Consider the following 14959-nt stretch of genomic DNA (forward strand, 5'->3'; position numbering starts at 1 on the left):
GGATACGTACTCGTTTATCGGCCCTAATACGAGTTTGACCGGACGGTAAACTAGGGATCAAATGTAAAATGGAGCGAGCTTGCAGCTGTTGTTATTGAAATTTGAAGCCCGATCCCAGCCCTTGCCTTTACAACTACAGTTAGCGTCTTTGCTACAGCACATGCTAGGTAAAAGTGACCAGGTATGATGATAGAGATATAAAGTCAGGCCTAGCGGAGTTAGGTATACAAAATATATTGGTAGCCACCGAGGCACGAGAAAGTACTCCAGAAGTGTCTGGTACGAAGCCTTGCATTAAGTCCCCTCCAGTACTAGATCGCATAAGATCCTGAAGTCAAATGAAATCCGCTACCAGGTATACCAAAGTTGGGCCTTTAACGTAGCCAAGTGATGTATCCTTCGGCGTCGATCTAGCTCGTGCTCCGTCTAGATGATACTCGGAGGTATCGGTAGAAACAAAAACACCTCACTCTTTCACATCAGAGGCCACCTAATGGACCCTGATTGATAGGTTAGAATTATCTATAGCCTGCTTTTACATGCCCAGGTCACAAGTCTGAGAGGCAGTCTACCCTAGGGCCCCAGCGTCAGCGACGATCCGACCCCGATCCCGCGAGCCAGATACTCGCGTCGATCCTCAATGCCCATAATCATTGGCGTCCACGACTTGTGTTGCTGTGCGGATTGTCGCGTTGTTGGGTCGCTGGTTTAGTGGCGGTTAGGGCTCTGGTGCTCGTGTATGGGCTTGGTGGTCGGGCTGTGTCCTGCACAGGGTTGAAGGTATTTACATGGACCTGATATGCCAAGTTATTGTTTATTCACTTTAAGTCTATCCTGGTATTATCCGTCTAAAGTGTATAACAATGTTAACTTCAACATTATGTATCCCAGCAGTGGATCAGACGTCCCGCGCTGGCCATAGTCTTTGCACCAACCAGCATAAGCACTAACGTTATAAACTAACAAGCAAGCTAGATTGTAGTGGCCAGTCTCGTCAAGGCCTTGTCGAATACGTCTAGACTGCGGACTGTCCCTCACACCCCGCCTTCCCATTCCAGTTATATGCCCCGCGTAGTATTACTAGGCCTGGCATATAAGCTTGACCCCTCCTCTTGAGAGGCGACGATTCCTTCGAGCTTCATTCGTGCCAATATGGATACCCTCACACTAAAGGAACGCGCTGCCGATATATTCCAAACCGCCAACAGTCTGGCCGATGAACTGGCTCTGACAGGCCACCCCGAACCAACATTTGAACATGGCCTGCCATCCCATCTCCACGGCGATGCGCCGGAGTCAGAAGCTAGGAACCTAAAGGACCAGCTTCTCCGTATGGTTGACGAGCTCAATGCGCTCCTTTCAGAGCCCACAGAGCTGCTTGTACCTGAGACAGTAATTGGCTTACCCACACTTGAGACCACGGAGGGTTACTGATTACCTGATATGCAGCGCCTCCCAACTCTAAGCATCCATCCTATCGTCCGTCTCGGCATCGCAGAAAACTTCCCAGAGCAGGGGACCACGGTCTCTGATCTCGCACAAGCACTGCACCTGAGTCAGAGTGTCGTGGGTCGGTTACTCGCACACAGCGCAACACATCATGTCTTTTATGAGGCCGAGCCGGGATTCTACGTCCATACTGCGGCGTCTCGGCTTTTGTGCCAGAATAAAGGAATGCGGGACTGGGTTCGTGTTGGTGCGGAGGAGGGTCTTCCTGGGATATTGAAGGTGCATATACCAAGGCTTTAAACGATCCTTGCGAAGAGGTCACTCAACTAATGGTATAGATCGCCGACGCCGTATCACAGTATCCAGATTCACAGGAGCCTGAGCATTGCGTATGTTCACTCAACCATCTCTAACCCTACTCCCCTAACGCAATACAGGGCTGGAATATCGCAAACAACATAGACCAGCCTGTCTTCCGCGCGCTGACAAGCATGCCCGACCGCGCAGCCACAATCGCCAGCGCTATGGACTGGCAAACGAGGCATTCAGGCTTCTCCCCGAAATATCTAGCAGAGGCTTTCCCGTGGCAGACCAACGCACCAGATGACCGCGACGGACTAGGGCTGACCGTTGTCGACGTCGGCGGCGGCCTCGGGCATATATCGCGCGCACTGGCAGAGCACGCACATCCAGCCGCTGAGACTGCTACATTCATCGTCCAGGATCTGCGTGATATTGTAGACGCGGGACAATCCATCCTCCCTGCGCAGCTGAAGGGGCGGGTGAGCTTCCAAGTGCATGACTTTTTCACCGAGCAGCCGGTCCATGATGCGGATGTGTATCTTCTGTCCTCTGTCTTGCATGACTGGCCGGATAAGTATGCAGCCAGGATCTTGCGGGCGTTGGTGCCGAGTTTGAAGACGGATGCAAAGGTTGTGATTAATGAGCGTCTAGTGCCGGGGTTTCATGAGGCGCATTATATGGTCGAGAGGCATTATCGGTGAGTTATCTATCAGGATTCATACCGGGGAGGAGAGAGCGTGCTAATACGCTGTATGCAGTGCATTCGATATTACCATGCTGGGCTTTCAGAATTCCCTGGAGCGGACGAGGAAGAACTGGGAGGATCTGATCAAGGAGGCCGATGGGCGATTCGAATTGACAAGCGTTAAGCAGCCGAAGGGGTCGTTTTTGGCCATTATTGAAGTGACTTGGAGGGGATGATGGCCTTGGATTCTGCAACTGGACATCGACCGTCAACTAGATAATGAGGTTTAGTTAATTAGGCTATGTGAATGTTACGCTTGTTAATCACCCCAAAACAAGAGAGATTTCCTCCAAATCGAGTCCCTCCCAAGCCTCTCTCTTCACATATCCACCAGCCAGCCTGTACGCAACACCCTCCTTCCACTCCACCCACAGCACTTGGTAGCTCTCCCAAGGGTCTGCAAGGCTGTCGAAGCACTTTCTCTCCATATTAACGATCCTCTCGCGTCGCCATGATCGGTAAATCGCAACGAGCTCGACATCCTTTCCAGGTATATCATCTGTTCCCTCCGTGGGAAACCCCTCTAGCTGCTCCTCATTATGAAGACGCAGCTTTCCAACTTCAGTCCCGGATTTGTTGAAAAGGTAAACTTCATTGGAGTTCCGCCCAGGTGATATCCGTGCCCAAAGCGTAGCCCTCGTCGTTTTGCAGTGCAGATAAGGGGTCTGCTCTGGCATGAACGCCGGGGTAGACGGTTCAATATCAGGAACCGGGAAAGGATAGTACCAAAAGTCGCAGTCCCCGTCAGCGGCAGTCAGCTTTGGATGCTTAAAATAGTAATCACTGCAGCCCTCCGGACATAGGTATGGTTCTCCATGGCCTGGGTTGTTCCGTTTATCATCCGGCGGGGGAGCCTCATGCCGTGTCCAGCCTGATGGCAAAGCCCTAGTGAAATCTTTGTATGTATCACGGTTCTCGAACCACGTAGGTCTTATTCTCCGCAATGGATACCCGGTTGGGGTTTTGCTTGTATACCACTCTGTGATAGGGATCGTTTCCTGATTAACTGACACCCGCGGGTTAATCCTCATTGCTTCGTGGCGGCCGATATCCACCATGCCCTGCCAGCCTATCCAGGACCAGGAGGGAAGATGAGCATTACTCGATGTCCGCCGCCTGAGGTTCGTGAACTTCCAAAATGGACCCCATCCCAGCGCTCTCTCGAATAGCATCTCAGGGAGACCGTAGAGAAATCCCCCTGCGAAGGAGCGACTCAGCACAGACAGGAGCGACGTTATAGCAGGGAGAATATCCTCGTCATTGTCCAGTTCGCGGTCGTTATAACCGCAGATGGCGTGGCTAAGTGATTCTAGATCCGGAAATCCAGCCAATATCACTTTCAGCCGCGGGTCTATGTACTGGTCGAGTTCAGTGCCGAACGTCAGTTCCTCGTGCCAGGCGCTGCACTGGCATTCCCAGTGTAGCTCATTCCCAACGATCATGAGCTTCCGCGGCGACATCTTGTAGTCCTGGTATGTCCAGCCGCGTTTGTGGTATGCGCTCCAGGCGCCCATCGAGAAGATTCCGGTGTTGCGGACGGCGATGTTCTCGTCTCCAAATGGAATAATTCGTTGTTCTAGTTCTCGAGGGCTGGATATACCTTGTAGTCCGGGAATACCGTCGCGGCTGTCTTTGTCTGTGGATATAATGGTCACCAAGGAACTTGCGTATATCGCGCCCCTGAGGTCTCGCTGTGCTGCTGCGTCTGTATTGATAGCGTTGCCGTGAAGAGAACAGAGTGCATCAGCCCAGAGATAGCGCTCGCCCAGTGTAGATGTCAGATATATCGCGTGTTGGATTATCGGCGGCAGTCCCTGTGATATTTCAGGGCTGTCGATGATACTCGGTTGCTGCAGCTTCTCGACCATTTCTGGATCATCGACCCTGAATCCTCCGGGATTTTCTTCCTCGCCTTCTATGGTATAGTTCAATGCGACATATCTAGCGCAGCCGCTGCCAGAACCAGGTACAAGACATCTCTTCTCGACGTCAATAAGCCAAAGAGGCCGCACGGGCTGGACTTTCATAGGATTATCACATTTCGAGCCGTGAGATTTCATGCACATATCCTTCCACTGCTTGACAAGGCTGACATCAGCCCAGTCTGGATCCAGGATGCGTCCAGTTCCAACGTGCCCTTGTTGGCCTTTCTTGACGAGTACCAGATCCCAGTACGGTCCTGCTCCTGCACGCCGCAGGCACACACTACTACCTTCCGTACCCGACATTATCTCGACTTCATCGTTATCAGGGAGGTCCCTTAGACCCTGGAATTGCTGTAAAAGAGGTGTATGGACTAGACATCCTGAAGCTTTCGCTTGTTGGAAAGACCCGAGGTTGATCCTGGGTCGGGTTTCGTTGGCTGTGAATGCCTTGACGATGTCGTTGCATGCCTGGCAAGAGGAAGTCTCTATTTCTCCCATTATGCAAGTAGGAGAGTGTCTCATGTCTGACTGTTCGAGAGTTGTTCAGATATCTGAGGCTTAAATAGAGATCGCGTCATGCGGGGTTCGTGCATCTGCATATAAGCACTAACGGGCTAAGAATTAAGTAGCTGCCTGTTAATGGCCCTTTTGCCTACAGACTGTGGGAATATGGGAAAATGGGTGCCTGCTGCGACTCATGCTGGGAGAAAGATATTTAATGCTTTCTCTGCGGCATGATAGGGCCAGCTATCGCTCAACGAGAAGACACTTCCAGACAATACAATGACCGGTTTACCACGATAAAGATTACGGAAAACGAGTCATCCAAAACCTTCCAAACCTGGAGCATGTATGGAACATCATATCTCTGTGTTTATATTACCTCTCTGTGTAGCTGGAGGCCTCACGAGCCTCATGAGATGAACCAGAAACCGAAGCAACAATCAATCTGGTCACGAATCCCAAGTTCGATGGCCAGAATATCACTCAAGTCAAGATTTACGAATGTTTCCTGCGTATGGAGAGAGACAGGCTGGTACTCCTCGTTTACGAAATCACCAAGACAGTCTACTAGAATCCGCAATGCGACTTGGTAGGTGCATTCCCGGCCGCCAAATGCATATGCCAAACTCCCCAGCCAGCGTCCTGTGTCGTATGGATGGGGTTCCAGGATATCCTTGACCATCATATCCTGCATTAGTTTGAAGCTGAAGACGTCCGTGGTGTAAATACGCAAGCCGAGCAATCATTCAATATCCCGTTGAAGTAGTGTTTTGACGGAGGCGATGCTCGATAAATATTTCAGGAATCCCCCAATCGAACAAGGACTCATGTCTGAAGATATTAGAGTCTTGATACCGCCATTATCGAGCAGTCCTCTCGGCATGATATGGTCCGCTATTGGTTTCGCCGTGCGGCAGTCGAATAATGACGATTTAGATCGTTTCTGGAGCTTCGCCGTGGTAGTGATATTTCTTGAGGGCACGGTTCACGGCCCTGAGAAGACGGTCCGTGGCAAATACTAGCGCAGTAGGCTGTCTATTGTGTAGTAATCGATGGTTGTCGAATTCGCCAAGGCGCTCTGCCCTGGATAGGCCCGGATGGTTGTCATGATACCAGTACCGTCCTGACCTCAACTGGCCAGCACTGGTATTGGCATAACAGCGATAGAATAATTGAGACCGCCTATGTTCCATGCTGAAATGGTTGTCAACTGGATTGATAAGACAATAATGGGTTTTTATCCTTTTGTGTGGTGATGTTGAATTGAGAAAATGATTAAGCCGGAGGCTCCAACGCAGCAGTGAGATAACTCATTGTCAGTACATGACTATTTCCCTGCATGCATTATTCTAATCGGTATTAGTGTCGAGCTTCAGTGCGGCAGGGGATCCTGGCGCCAATAGGGTCATAGGACTGCTTTGCACTCTCCTGCTGGACCCAACCCGCCACTGCTGCAATGGTTCCATGACCAGCGTTATATGTAATAAGAGGAGTACACACTACATAAAACTGCGTCCTGGCAGTCCTCGTCTCGTCATAGTCAGTCTTTGCCCCAGCGTGGTTACACAATACAACTTGGTAAGTGGTAACTGCGCTCAGACCATATTTGCGAACTAGGAGTTGAAACGTGCCTGAAGCGTCACGCAATACCGGTAGCTTGGCTGACCGGTCTATTACTCCTGGCTTGATGGTAGGATCTTTTCGATAGCAAATTCTCTGGTTTTTGTGACCAGTTCCTCATTGAACATGCGCAAGCCTGGACGATTCTATATTGAACTCATCGACTATATCTCGCAACGCAGCTTGGCAGTAGGGTTCGGTCTGAATACCCGCTAGCCAGCCTTCTATCCGTGACTCCAACCGGTGAATGGAGGGAATTCAGGGGCTGGGATAGAAGGCACAGTTCCTGGCAGTGTGACAGCTCACAGCTGAGCCCACTAGCAGGGGTCTGTTACGCTAGGCGTGCACGGCTTGAGTAGCAGCCTCCACTTCCCACGGACAACCGGACGACCGGATAAGACAGCGGGAGGATTAGAGCTCGTGTTGGGATAAAGAAACACCAAAGTCTATAGTGTCCACAGCGGGAATACCCTCCTATCACGGGGAGCAGACACGCTTGAGGCAGACAAAAGGGCCGTGATAACCGATACCCCTGGCACCTGGCACCCATTGGGGGCCAAAATGGTGCATGTTCGAGCACAAATAACAGATACGAGCACGTTATAATCCTTGCCAGAATGTCCTCGTGAGCATCCTTGCGACACGTTGATTGGAGATGGTTCGTCGGGTCCATGCAGCTGGGACGGTCCGCCAGGCACCGAGCCTCTCGTGCTGTTCCCTGCGCCAATGGGGTCAGGATTAACTGACCCGCCTGCCTATCTGGGGAGGGATATCAATCCTGGGGTGTTTCATCGGCTGTGCCGCAGGGGGGTCAAGGCGTTGCCTAGCTGCCGCACATCCCATTCCCACGGGTCTGGGAATGGTACTTGAATTGGAACTTTGCTCGCCGCTGTTTGACCTTGGCTGACATTCTCCGAAGACAAGGCAGGTAAGTCAGGAAGTCAGGTAAGTTAGGTAAGTCAGGTAAAATGTCGGAGGTACGGTTCATCGAATTCCAGTCTATAACATCCAAGTGCTCCTCGAATGGCATCCAGACATGCGCCCACTTCTCCAGCACAGAGCAATGCCAGGAGCCCATTCAGCTGCACAGTCCAGCAGAGCGAGAGCTGCTGCAGGATCTCTGCGACAAGCTGCATGCCACCGATGTCCTCGATAAGGCCAACCGATCAGACTTGTTACAGCAAATCGCCAGCCTCACCCTCTGCTATGCACACGGCGAGGCTGAAGATATCGACGCTGCCATGGTTCAGTGGGAGACTGAGATTCAGTCTCGAGTCTCGACTACGCAGCCACAGACCCCAATTGCAGCCAGCACTCGAGACAAACAGTCGCTCCGCTTCCACAGCTACTATACCCCTCGATCCCGGAAGAAGCCTGATAGCCCGGAGGCCCTCGATGTGATGGTACGCCAGTTGCTTTCGGGGAACATTGGAGTTAAGCAAAAAGAATGCTTGTATGTCTTTAGTGACAATCATACAAGCGATGCTTACAAAGTTGGCTGTGGAGCGGATCTCAGTCGAGCTATGGAGGGCTGGGAGAAGTGCTACCCAAAACATAAGTTACACTGCTTCACCGAATGTCCAAATGCGTACCTTTTCGAGAGAGTCGTGCATGCAGAGCTTGCCCTATACCGACGCAGGCATAAGTGTACCATGTGCCCCCGCGAGCACGAGGAATGGTTTGAGGCGCCGCTGCCAGTAATCCTGGATAGCGTCCGGGCCTGGTCCTCTTACGCAAGCATGCTCTATCGACGTGGCCTTGCTATTGATGGGTATCATCAAATACTTCCTTTGGCCGGGTTCTCGAACCGCCAGGACAGATGGCGAAGATGGGCTCTTAAAGAGACTATGCGATGGATGGACGGAACCCCAGGTCATACAGACTCCTCACAGGAGCAACCCCCACCAGAGAGAATCGATCTTACGAATTCGGGCAACATATCTGGCTCTGAGACTGCTTCGACTGCGTCGACTGCGTCGAGTCCTGCAAGTAGTTGTGATACCCCAGGCACCACCCCCGCGACGACCCCCGGGTCTTTTGGCATGGAAGAGTATGGTCTCTCGCCGACACCTGGAGTGAGGTATGATACACGCAAACCGGAGGTCCCCGATGAAGACAACGACGACATTGAAGGAAAATCCGAGTCCGTTGTAAGAGCTTTGTTCCCCCGAGCCAAACCGGGCTCACCTAGTTCACCTGGCCCTACCATCCCGGCAGAGGATGTGCTTCCCAGCAAGATTGAGACCTCGAATCTACCGAAAAGCAGCGTGGACCCAGTTTCCGAGCCCCCTTCCACAAGCATGCCCTCAAGCACCCGGGTCGATGAGAAGGTACGAGACCTTCTTGAAAAAAACACCGAACACCCTTACAACCCTGGCACCATCTATCTCACGCCTCCTCACCCACAGAAAGGGTCCTCCAAGATATACTACCGGCAGGACAAACCTCGAAGTAAAAGAGAACGCTACACCAACCTGCCTCCGGATCTCGAGATCAGATGTACAGATGCAGCGGTTATCCAAGGTCTGGTTCTGGCGGAATTCGACGGCTGGACTCATAAGGATACATGTGGGCGCGACGGATGCAAAACGGGGCATTTCAACTGGATTAACCGCCCAGGCGATGTCATCAGCGCGAGTGTCCAGGCGTGGGCGACTCTGCTTGAGAGAGGGTACGACAGAGCCCTGATTCCTCCAATGGGCTTTTCGCGGGATGCAGATAGATGGACGAAGTGGGCTCAGGAGACAGCAACAAAGGGGAAGCAGAGGAAGACAGATGTATCATCCGACGTGAATGGGGCATGTACAGATCCACCTAAAAAGGGAGAGCATGGCGGAGCGATGCGTATGATCCGACGGGTATCGACTTTCATGAAGATGACAGGCAAGTCTAAGGGCCCACCTAAGAAGCATTGACTGTACAGATGTTGCAGTGCTGTATAGTTAGATGTATCGTCTGGATGGCGTTGACTGTATGTATGATATCCAAGCTGTTTAGGATAAATGTGCAGGTTACCTCTTCTACTTTGTTAATCTCATACCAGGAGGCTATAAATGTCAAGTAGCCCTTTGTATATTTAAATTGACGGCCCATCATGCCGGTTCATGCATCTCTATATCGGCTCTAGTGGCTGCAGCATGGTAGGGCTATCCAACAACAGGGAACTTCCATCACAGGTACGGCCGGTAGGGCACAAGGTTCAGCAATCTGGTTAGTCAAGTTCAGGAACACTGAGTACCTTTTCTCCCCGTTGTTGCCACCAGCTTGAATCGGCCCTTCTGTAAAAACCCACCAGGTACCGCAAAGAGGCGGCTGCTGGTTATCCTCCGTTGCTTTGAAGGTGTTCCTCGTGTAGGAAGATGGTGGCAAAGGGAGTATTACGGAGGGCAGGGTGGGGAGATGGCTAACGGAGGCCTTGGGGGTCCTAGAGCCATACATGAGGATATAGGAGAACATATAGCCTGACATGGAGAAAAGAGGGAAGCTGTTACAGCAGATCTTAGTGGAGGATGGCCAGCTCTTTGCAAGGTAGAAGGTTTCGCCGCTTTTGAAAGAGTTTAGCTTTGTGTCGGATCCGAGAGAGTAGGAGTTCACCACATGGTAGCACGCCGTCTAAAAGGGAGAACATGGCCGAGCCATGAAGATTACCTGGCGGGTATCAACTTCCATGAACAGAGCAGACAAGTCCAAAGGCCAGCAGAGCCTCGCTGAGAGCCATTGACTGTACGGACGATGCAGTGCTGTAGGCTTAGATATATTCTCTATACGGCGTTGCTGATACATATGTATCAAGCTGAACTGGGTGTTCACAACGTAGAAGCGGTTTCCTTTCTTGTCATGTAAAAGGATTCCCCTCCAGTATCAACGAAATAGCCATGTTTCCAGCCCTCTGCGCTTCGTGAACGGCTGTCCGGCCGTCCCTATCGCGCATATTTATGACTTTCTTCGTTGATGTCCCAAGAAATTGCTGAATCCGGCCTTGCTGTTTAAAGTGACGCTGGATTAACAGTCGCACCATGTCAATGCGTTGTGGGTGTTTTGCAGCCGCGTAATGTAGCGCCGTCCTGCCATTATTGTCCTGCTGTGTGATCGAGGCACCGTAATCGAACAACATATTAAGTATCAGCGAGTGTGGTTCCATATTCCCCTGAACAGCGATGTGTAGGGCTGTTTGTCCGTCATTGTCAGTTCCCTTGACGCTGCTTCCACGGCGTAGGAGAATTCGAGCTGTCCTATATTCCTCAGCAGCTACTGCTTCATGTAGCGCTGTCCTGCCAGCATCGTTGGTCTGCGAGACCACCGCTCCTTTACGCAATAGGGGCCTAATAGCTGCGTTATTTCCTGCTCGTGCGGCGATATGGAGGGCCGTGTCACCGGTAGCGTTCCTATGACAGATGTTTGAGCCTCCAGAAAGAAGGTCGGCGACCGCAGCTCGATTATCCGCACTTGCAGCACAAAGAAGTGCCGCATTTTTGATATAGTCCGGGTAGTTGACGCTCACACCCAGGTTGAGCATAACCTGAATCGCAGTTCTGCTGCCAGGTCGCCTCATGACCTCCAAAAGAAGACGGCCGGGGTTAAAGTCTTTGATCGCCATCAAGCCGTGCAAGATTTCGCTACAGATCGTAGGGGGTTGTAGGACAGCCCAACACAAAGCTGTATGCGGCTCATTGGCTTGCACCAGCATATCTATCATACTGGTTTGCCCCTGTGCAAGAGAATTGAAGTTGGCAGGCCCGTGATCTGATGAAAGCCAGTCATTCAAAGCAGTTGACCCGAATGTTGTCGCCCAGGACCGTGCAAAGTTCAAGTCCTTGACTATTGTGACCGCTGGGGTGGCAGTTATACGACTTGCATATGGGACCGCAAGAAATGATTTGCGTGCCACGGAATCGTCGCCAAGGGCCTGCCTAAAAATCCCCCAATACTTCCCGTCATCCATGGGCCGCCGAGGTTGCGCACGGTAGTAATTATAGTAAATACGTAGCGTAGACACCATGTACGCAAGGGCCATTGCTGCACCCGGGCCATCTAGATGTATTATTTCCTCAAAGTCAGAGCGATGAAGCCATTCCTCATCTTCTTCATCCTGTATATATTCTTCCGAAGTCTGCTGATTCCGGTCCCTCGCTCCACCCGCATCGGAGGCGGTCTGTCGCATCCTTTTTGGAGCAGACGTCGCGACGACCGCGCGGACAGAATCTTGCTCGCGCCTTCGGAGGCTTTCACGACATTCTCTCAGACGGCCAGCGGCTCTGATGTAAATATTATCGCCTGCAAAATTGTCGGACGCACAAAGTGAGACAATTGTGGAGTATTTGCGGATTGCACCTTCAAGATCTCCTATTCTGGAATCTATTTCCGCGGCCTCCATGAGGCCTTCCAGGTGCGGTACCCCTTCCACGGATAGGGCCCTATGCTGGATGGCTATGTCCCAGAACTGCGCAGCCTGTTTCAGCTGTTCACGATAGCGGAACACTCTCGCAAAGAGTGGCGCAACGGCGCCGCAGAGCTGGAAGAATCTCCCATCCGGTGGTTGCAACATGGAGTTGGGGATGAGTACTTGGAATTGATCCAAGACCACCGAGAGTCTACCCATATGTCTACGGATGATGTCTTCTTCTGGCACCTGTTCCCCATCATAGAGTTGCCGTCCGTTGAGCAGGAAGGAGGAAGCTACCATGTCTAGTCTATCCTCCTGTGATATCTTGGACTGTAAAAACGACCGGGCCAAATCGTGAAGCGTGAGACTTTCAATCAGGGTGTCACCTTCCCTCCTGTGGAACTTGACAAATCCAGATACCTCCACTTGTCGTACCGCCATCGCTAGTTCAATTGTCTTGGAGCGTATCTCCATCAGCCAAGGCGCGATTAACGACAGTTGCTCATTCGCTAGATAGTCAGGTTTGGACTGTTCAGAAGCAGGCTGAACAGGGCCTTCTTGATCCCCGCTTATTATCCCAAATGGGATGCGCCCTCGGCCAAGGAAGGCGACAAGCTGAAGCAAACGTGCAGACCCTGTGCTTTTTTGTTGTAGAGCATGGTAAAGCATATCGAACGTCGTCCAAAGAGCACGGCCCTTTTCATATGACCCCACGTACTTTCTCATCGGAGTCTTCAGCGTGCAGTCCCTGAATCGTGTCTCAAAGTGCTTCTTGTAATCGGTCACTGAACTCATTCCGTAGGACAAGTAAGACCCAGCCTGTTCGATGGCAAGAGGGATGCCACCGAGCTTGCGCGATATGGCCATCCCTGCGGTGCTGTCTGGAGAAATCAGTAACCCCCAATAATATCCAATTGTCAACAAACTTACTTGATGTCTGCTCGGATGCTATTCCCGCGCACTTCAGTAGGATACTAGCTCCCGTCTGGTCATCGACGCCCTGGATCTCAATCCCTGGATAGGATAGGTGTAGGTGTAAGTCCGGCGAGGTAGTGACCAGGAGTAGATGGCCACGCTTAGACGCTGGAAAATAGTCCCGTATGTCAAGATCTTCGACCTTATCATCATCTCCCATGCTCTCAACTCCATCGAAAACGATGATCCAGGATCGAGTCTCTCGTTCTAGCCATTGAATGACCCTGTCAATGCCGGAATTCAAGCGCTTTGCCCCCGACTCTAGATACAGAGATATCTGTTCGAAGGACTCTTCTACCATGGTCCGCGAGGAACTGTCAATCCACAAAATCACCTCGTAGTCCATCTCCCTTGACGAGAGATATTCAAGCGCCAACTGGGTCTTGCCATAGCCGCTGGGGCCCCAGATAACGGCGGCCTGTCTTGTATGCGTCTCAACATCAAACGAGTCCTGGAGTTGACGCAGCTCCTCCTTCCGCCCGAAGAATACGGATTTTGAGATGGGAATCTTCGACCGGATTCGAACGCCGTCGCTCGCCGACGGAAGGAGCGTGGTGGGAAGCGAGGATTCGAGCAGCTCTCGTGCATACGCTGCAGCAGTCGCAGCTGCATAGTCCTGCCACTGCTTATTCTTGTGAGAATCCGAGTAGTCGCAGATCCCTCTTATGACTAGACAAGGGAAGTGATTCATGAGTCCTGCAGCTTCCATCTCGAAACACAGGATCCCAAGGTCCTCGCCAAGTTTATCGCGAGTTCGTGCATTCTTCATGACCTGATTTGCAGAAGCGATAAGGCCGTAGTGTATAAACGGTGTAGTGGATTCTCTTGGGGGTCGTGAAACGATGTGACTGGGGTCGCATGAACTGCACGATGGCTTATCATCTTCATGAACGTACGACGCATCAAATAGGATATCTTCGCCAACGGCTGGATAAATAAACGACTCCCTCACGGACGAATGCAGCTTTGTAGCATTTTCAAGGTGAAGTGTGATGTTGTTATTCCCAAGGCGATGCCTTGCTTCCAGGTCAGAAATGGCAGTCAATAGCCGGTCTGGCGGATTGTTCAAAGATCCGGTTCGATGAAAAGATCCATCGCCCATCGTCTTTCCATAGTCGTACTGCACGACCCCAGGGAACAAACCAGTGGGCTTACTGACGACGATATCCCCCAGGCGAATATCAGCCGCAGTGCTGGGTACCCCTCCGCCGATCCCGACCATCAGTCCGATCTCAATTGATGGAAAAGTCGACAGCATCTGCTGGGAAACAACAGCAGCAGACGTAAGGCCGTACCTTCCACTGGGCAGACAAGCAATCACGATGTTATGGTCGCTAATCTCGCCGAGGTGGTAGGTGTTGTTGTCACTTTTCGGCTGGGGAAGCGAGGCATGGTCAGCGTCGAGCATCGCAATCGCGGCGGTCTTCTCGAGCGGCAAGGCGCTGATCCAGCCGACCCTGTAGGCATCATGATTTAACCGGATTCTTGACGAGGACATGGCGGTTGCGCGATATGGCGCCCATTTTTCCAGCTGGTGAGATGAGAAGCTGAGAAAGAGCCGCGTGCTGTTAAAATGCGCAGCCTCGTCACGTTATTCTCGCGCATTCGCTCCTTTAACCGCCAATCATTTCCATCACGGCAAAAGGATCGGTGGCTTTCCGACATCAGGATTCGGCTTATGAGCTTTTAGTTATTGCTTCGTCTCTGCCTTTACCTTTGTCATTGCGAATGGCACAAGGCCATTGAAACAACAACGGGATGCGTCGCTGCTCTGAAACTTTCTTCCCACCTTTATATGTTTAATGCTTATACCTGTAAAGTCTTTCTGTCTATGAAATCTGGATCCAAGCAACCAAATAGGGCATCGCAGCAACGGTATTTGTATCCTCGTGGCAATAGCCTACGTCGTTTTGATAGCCTGCCACCACACCTCATCAAGACTAACCTGGGCCTTTTGCCCGGGACAACACACTCGTATTTTCAAAACATATCAGCCATATCGACGAAACCCACGAGGTCCCCGTCTGGGAAGTACTATGAGTAGGTCCCTCCTAT

At 51.6% G+C, this 14959-nt stretch overlaps 3 protein-coding genes across 3 annotated transcripts; 2 read left to right on the top strand and 1 right to left on the bottom strand.

Annotated features, from left to right (window-relative positions):
- Window positions 1–1152: 1152 nt before the first annotated feature.
- On the top strand, window positions 1153–2673 carry APUU_41321S (uncharacterized protein; the record flags this gene model as incomplete). The annotated part of the gene is made up of 5 exons (XM_041704491.1): window positions 1153–1392; window positions 1450–1728; window positions 1788–1838; window positions 1887–2449; window positions 2511–2673. The coding sequence occupies 5 exons, from the start codon at window positions 1153–1155 to the stop codon at window positions 2671–2673; spliced, it is 1296 nt and encodes a 431-aa protein (XP_041557071.1).
- Window positions 2674–7514: 4841 nt separating this feature from the next.
- Window positions 7515–9461, top strand: APUU_41322S (GIY-YIG nuclease family protein; the record flags this gene model as incomplete). Its single annotated transcript, XM_041704492.1, has 1 exon — window positions 7515–9461. One exon carries the CDS (start codon window positions 7515–7517, stop codon window positions 9459–9461), a length of 1947 nt encoding a protein of 648 aa, XP_041557072.1.
- Window positions 9462–10381: 920 nt separating this feature from the next.
- On the bottom strand, window positions 10382–14402 carry APUU_41323A (uncharacterized protein; the record flags this gene model as incomplete). Its single annotated transcript, XM_041704493.1, has 2 exons — window positions 10382–12810; window positions 12860–14402. 2 exons carry the CDS (start codon window positions 14400–14402, stop codon window positions 10382–10384), a joined length of 3972 nt encoding a protein of 1323 aa, XP_041557073.1.
- Window positions 14403–14959: the final 557 nt, after the last annotated feature.

The sequence above is a fragment of the Aspergillus puulaauensis genome, chromosome 4, assembly GCF_016861865.1.
Source record: "Aspergillus puulaauensis MK2 DNA, chromosome 4, nearly complete sequence".
NCBI classification, from domain to species: domain Eukaryota; kingdom Fungi; phylum Ascomycota; class Eurotiomycetes; order Eurotiales; family Aspergillaceae; genus Aspergillus; species Aspergillus puulaauensis.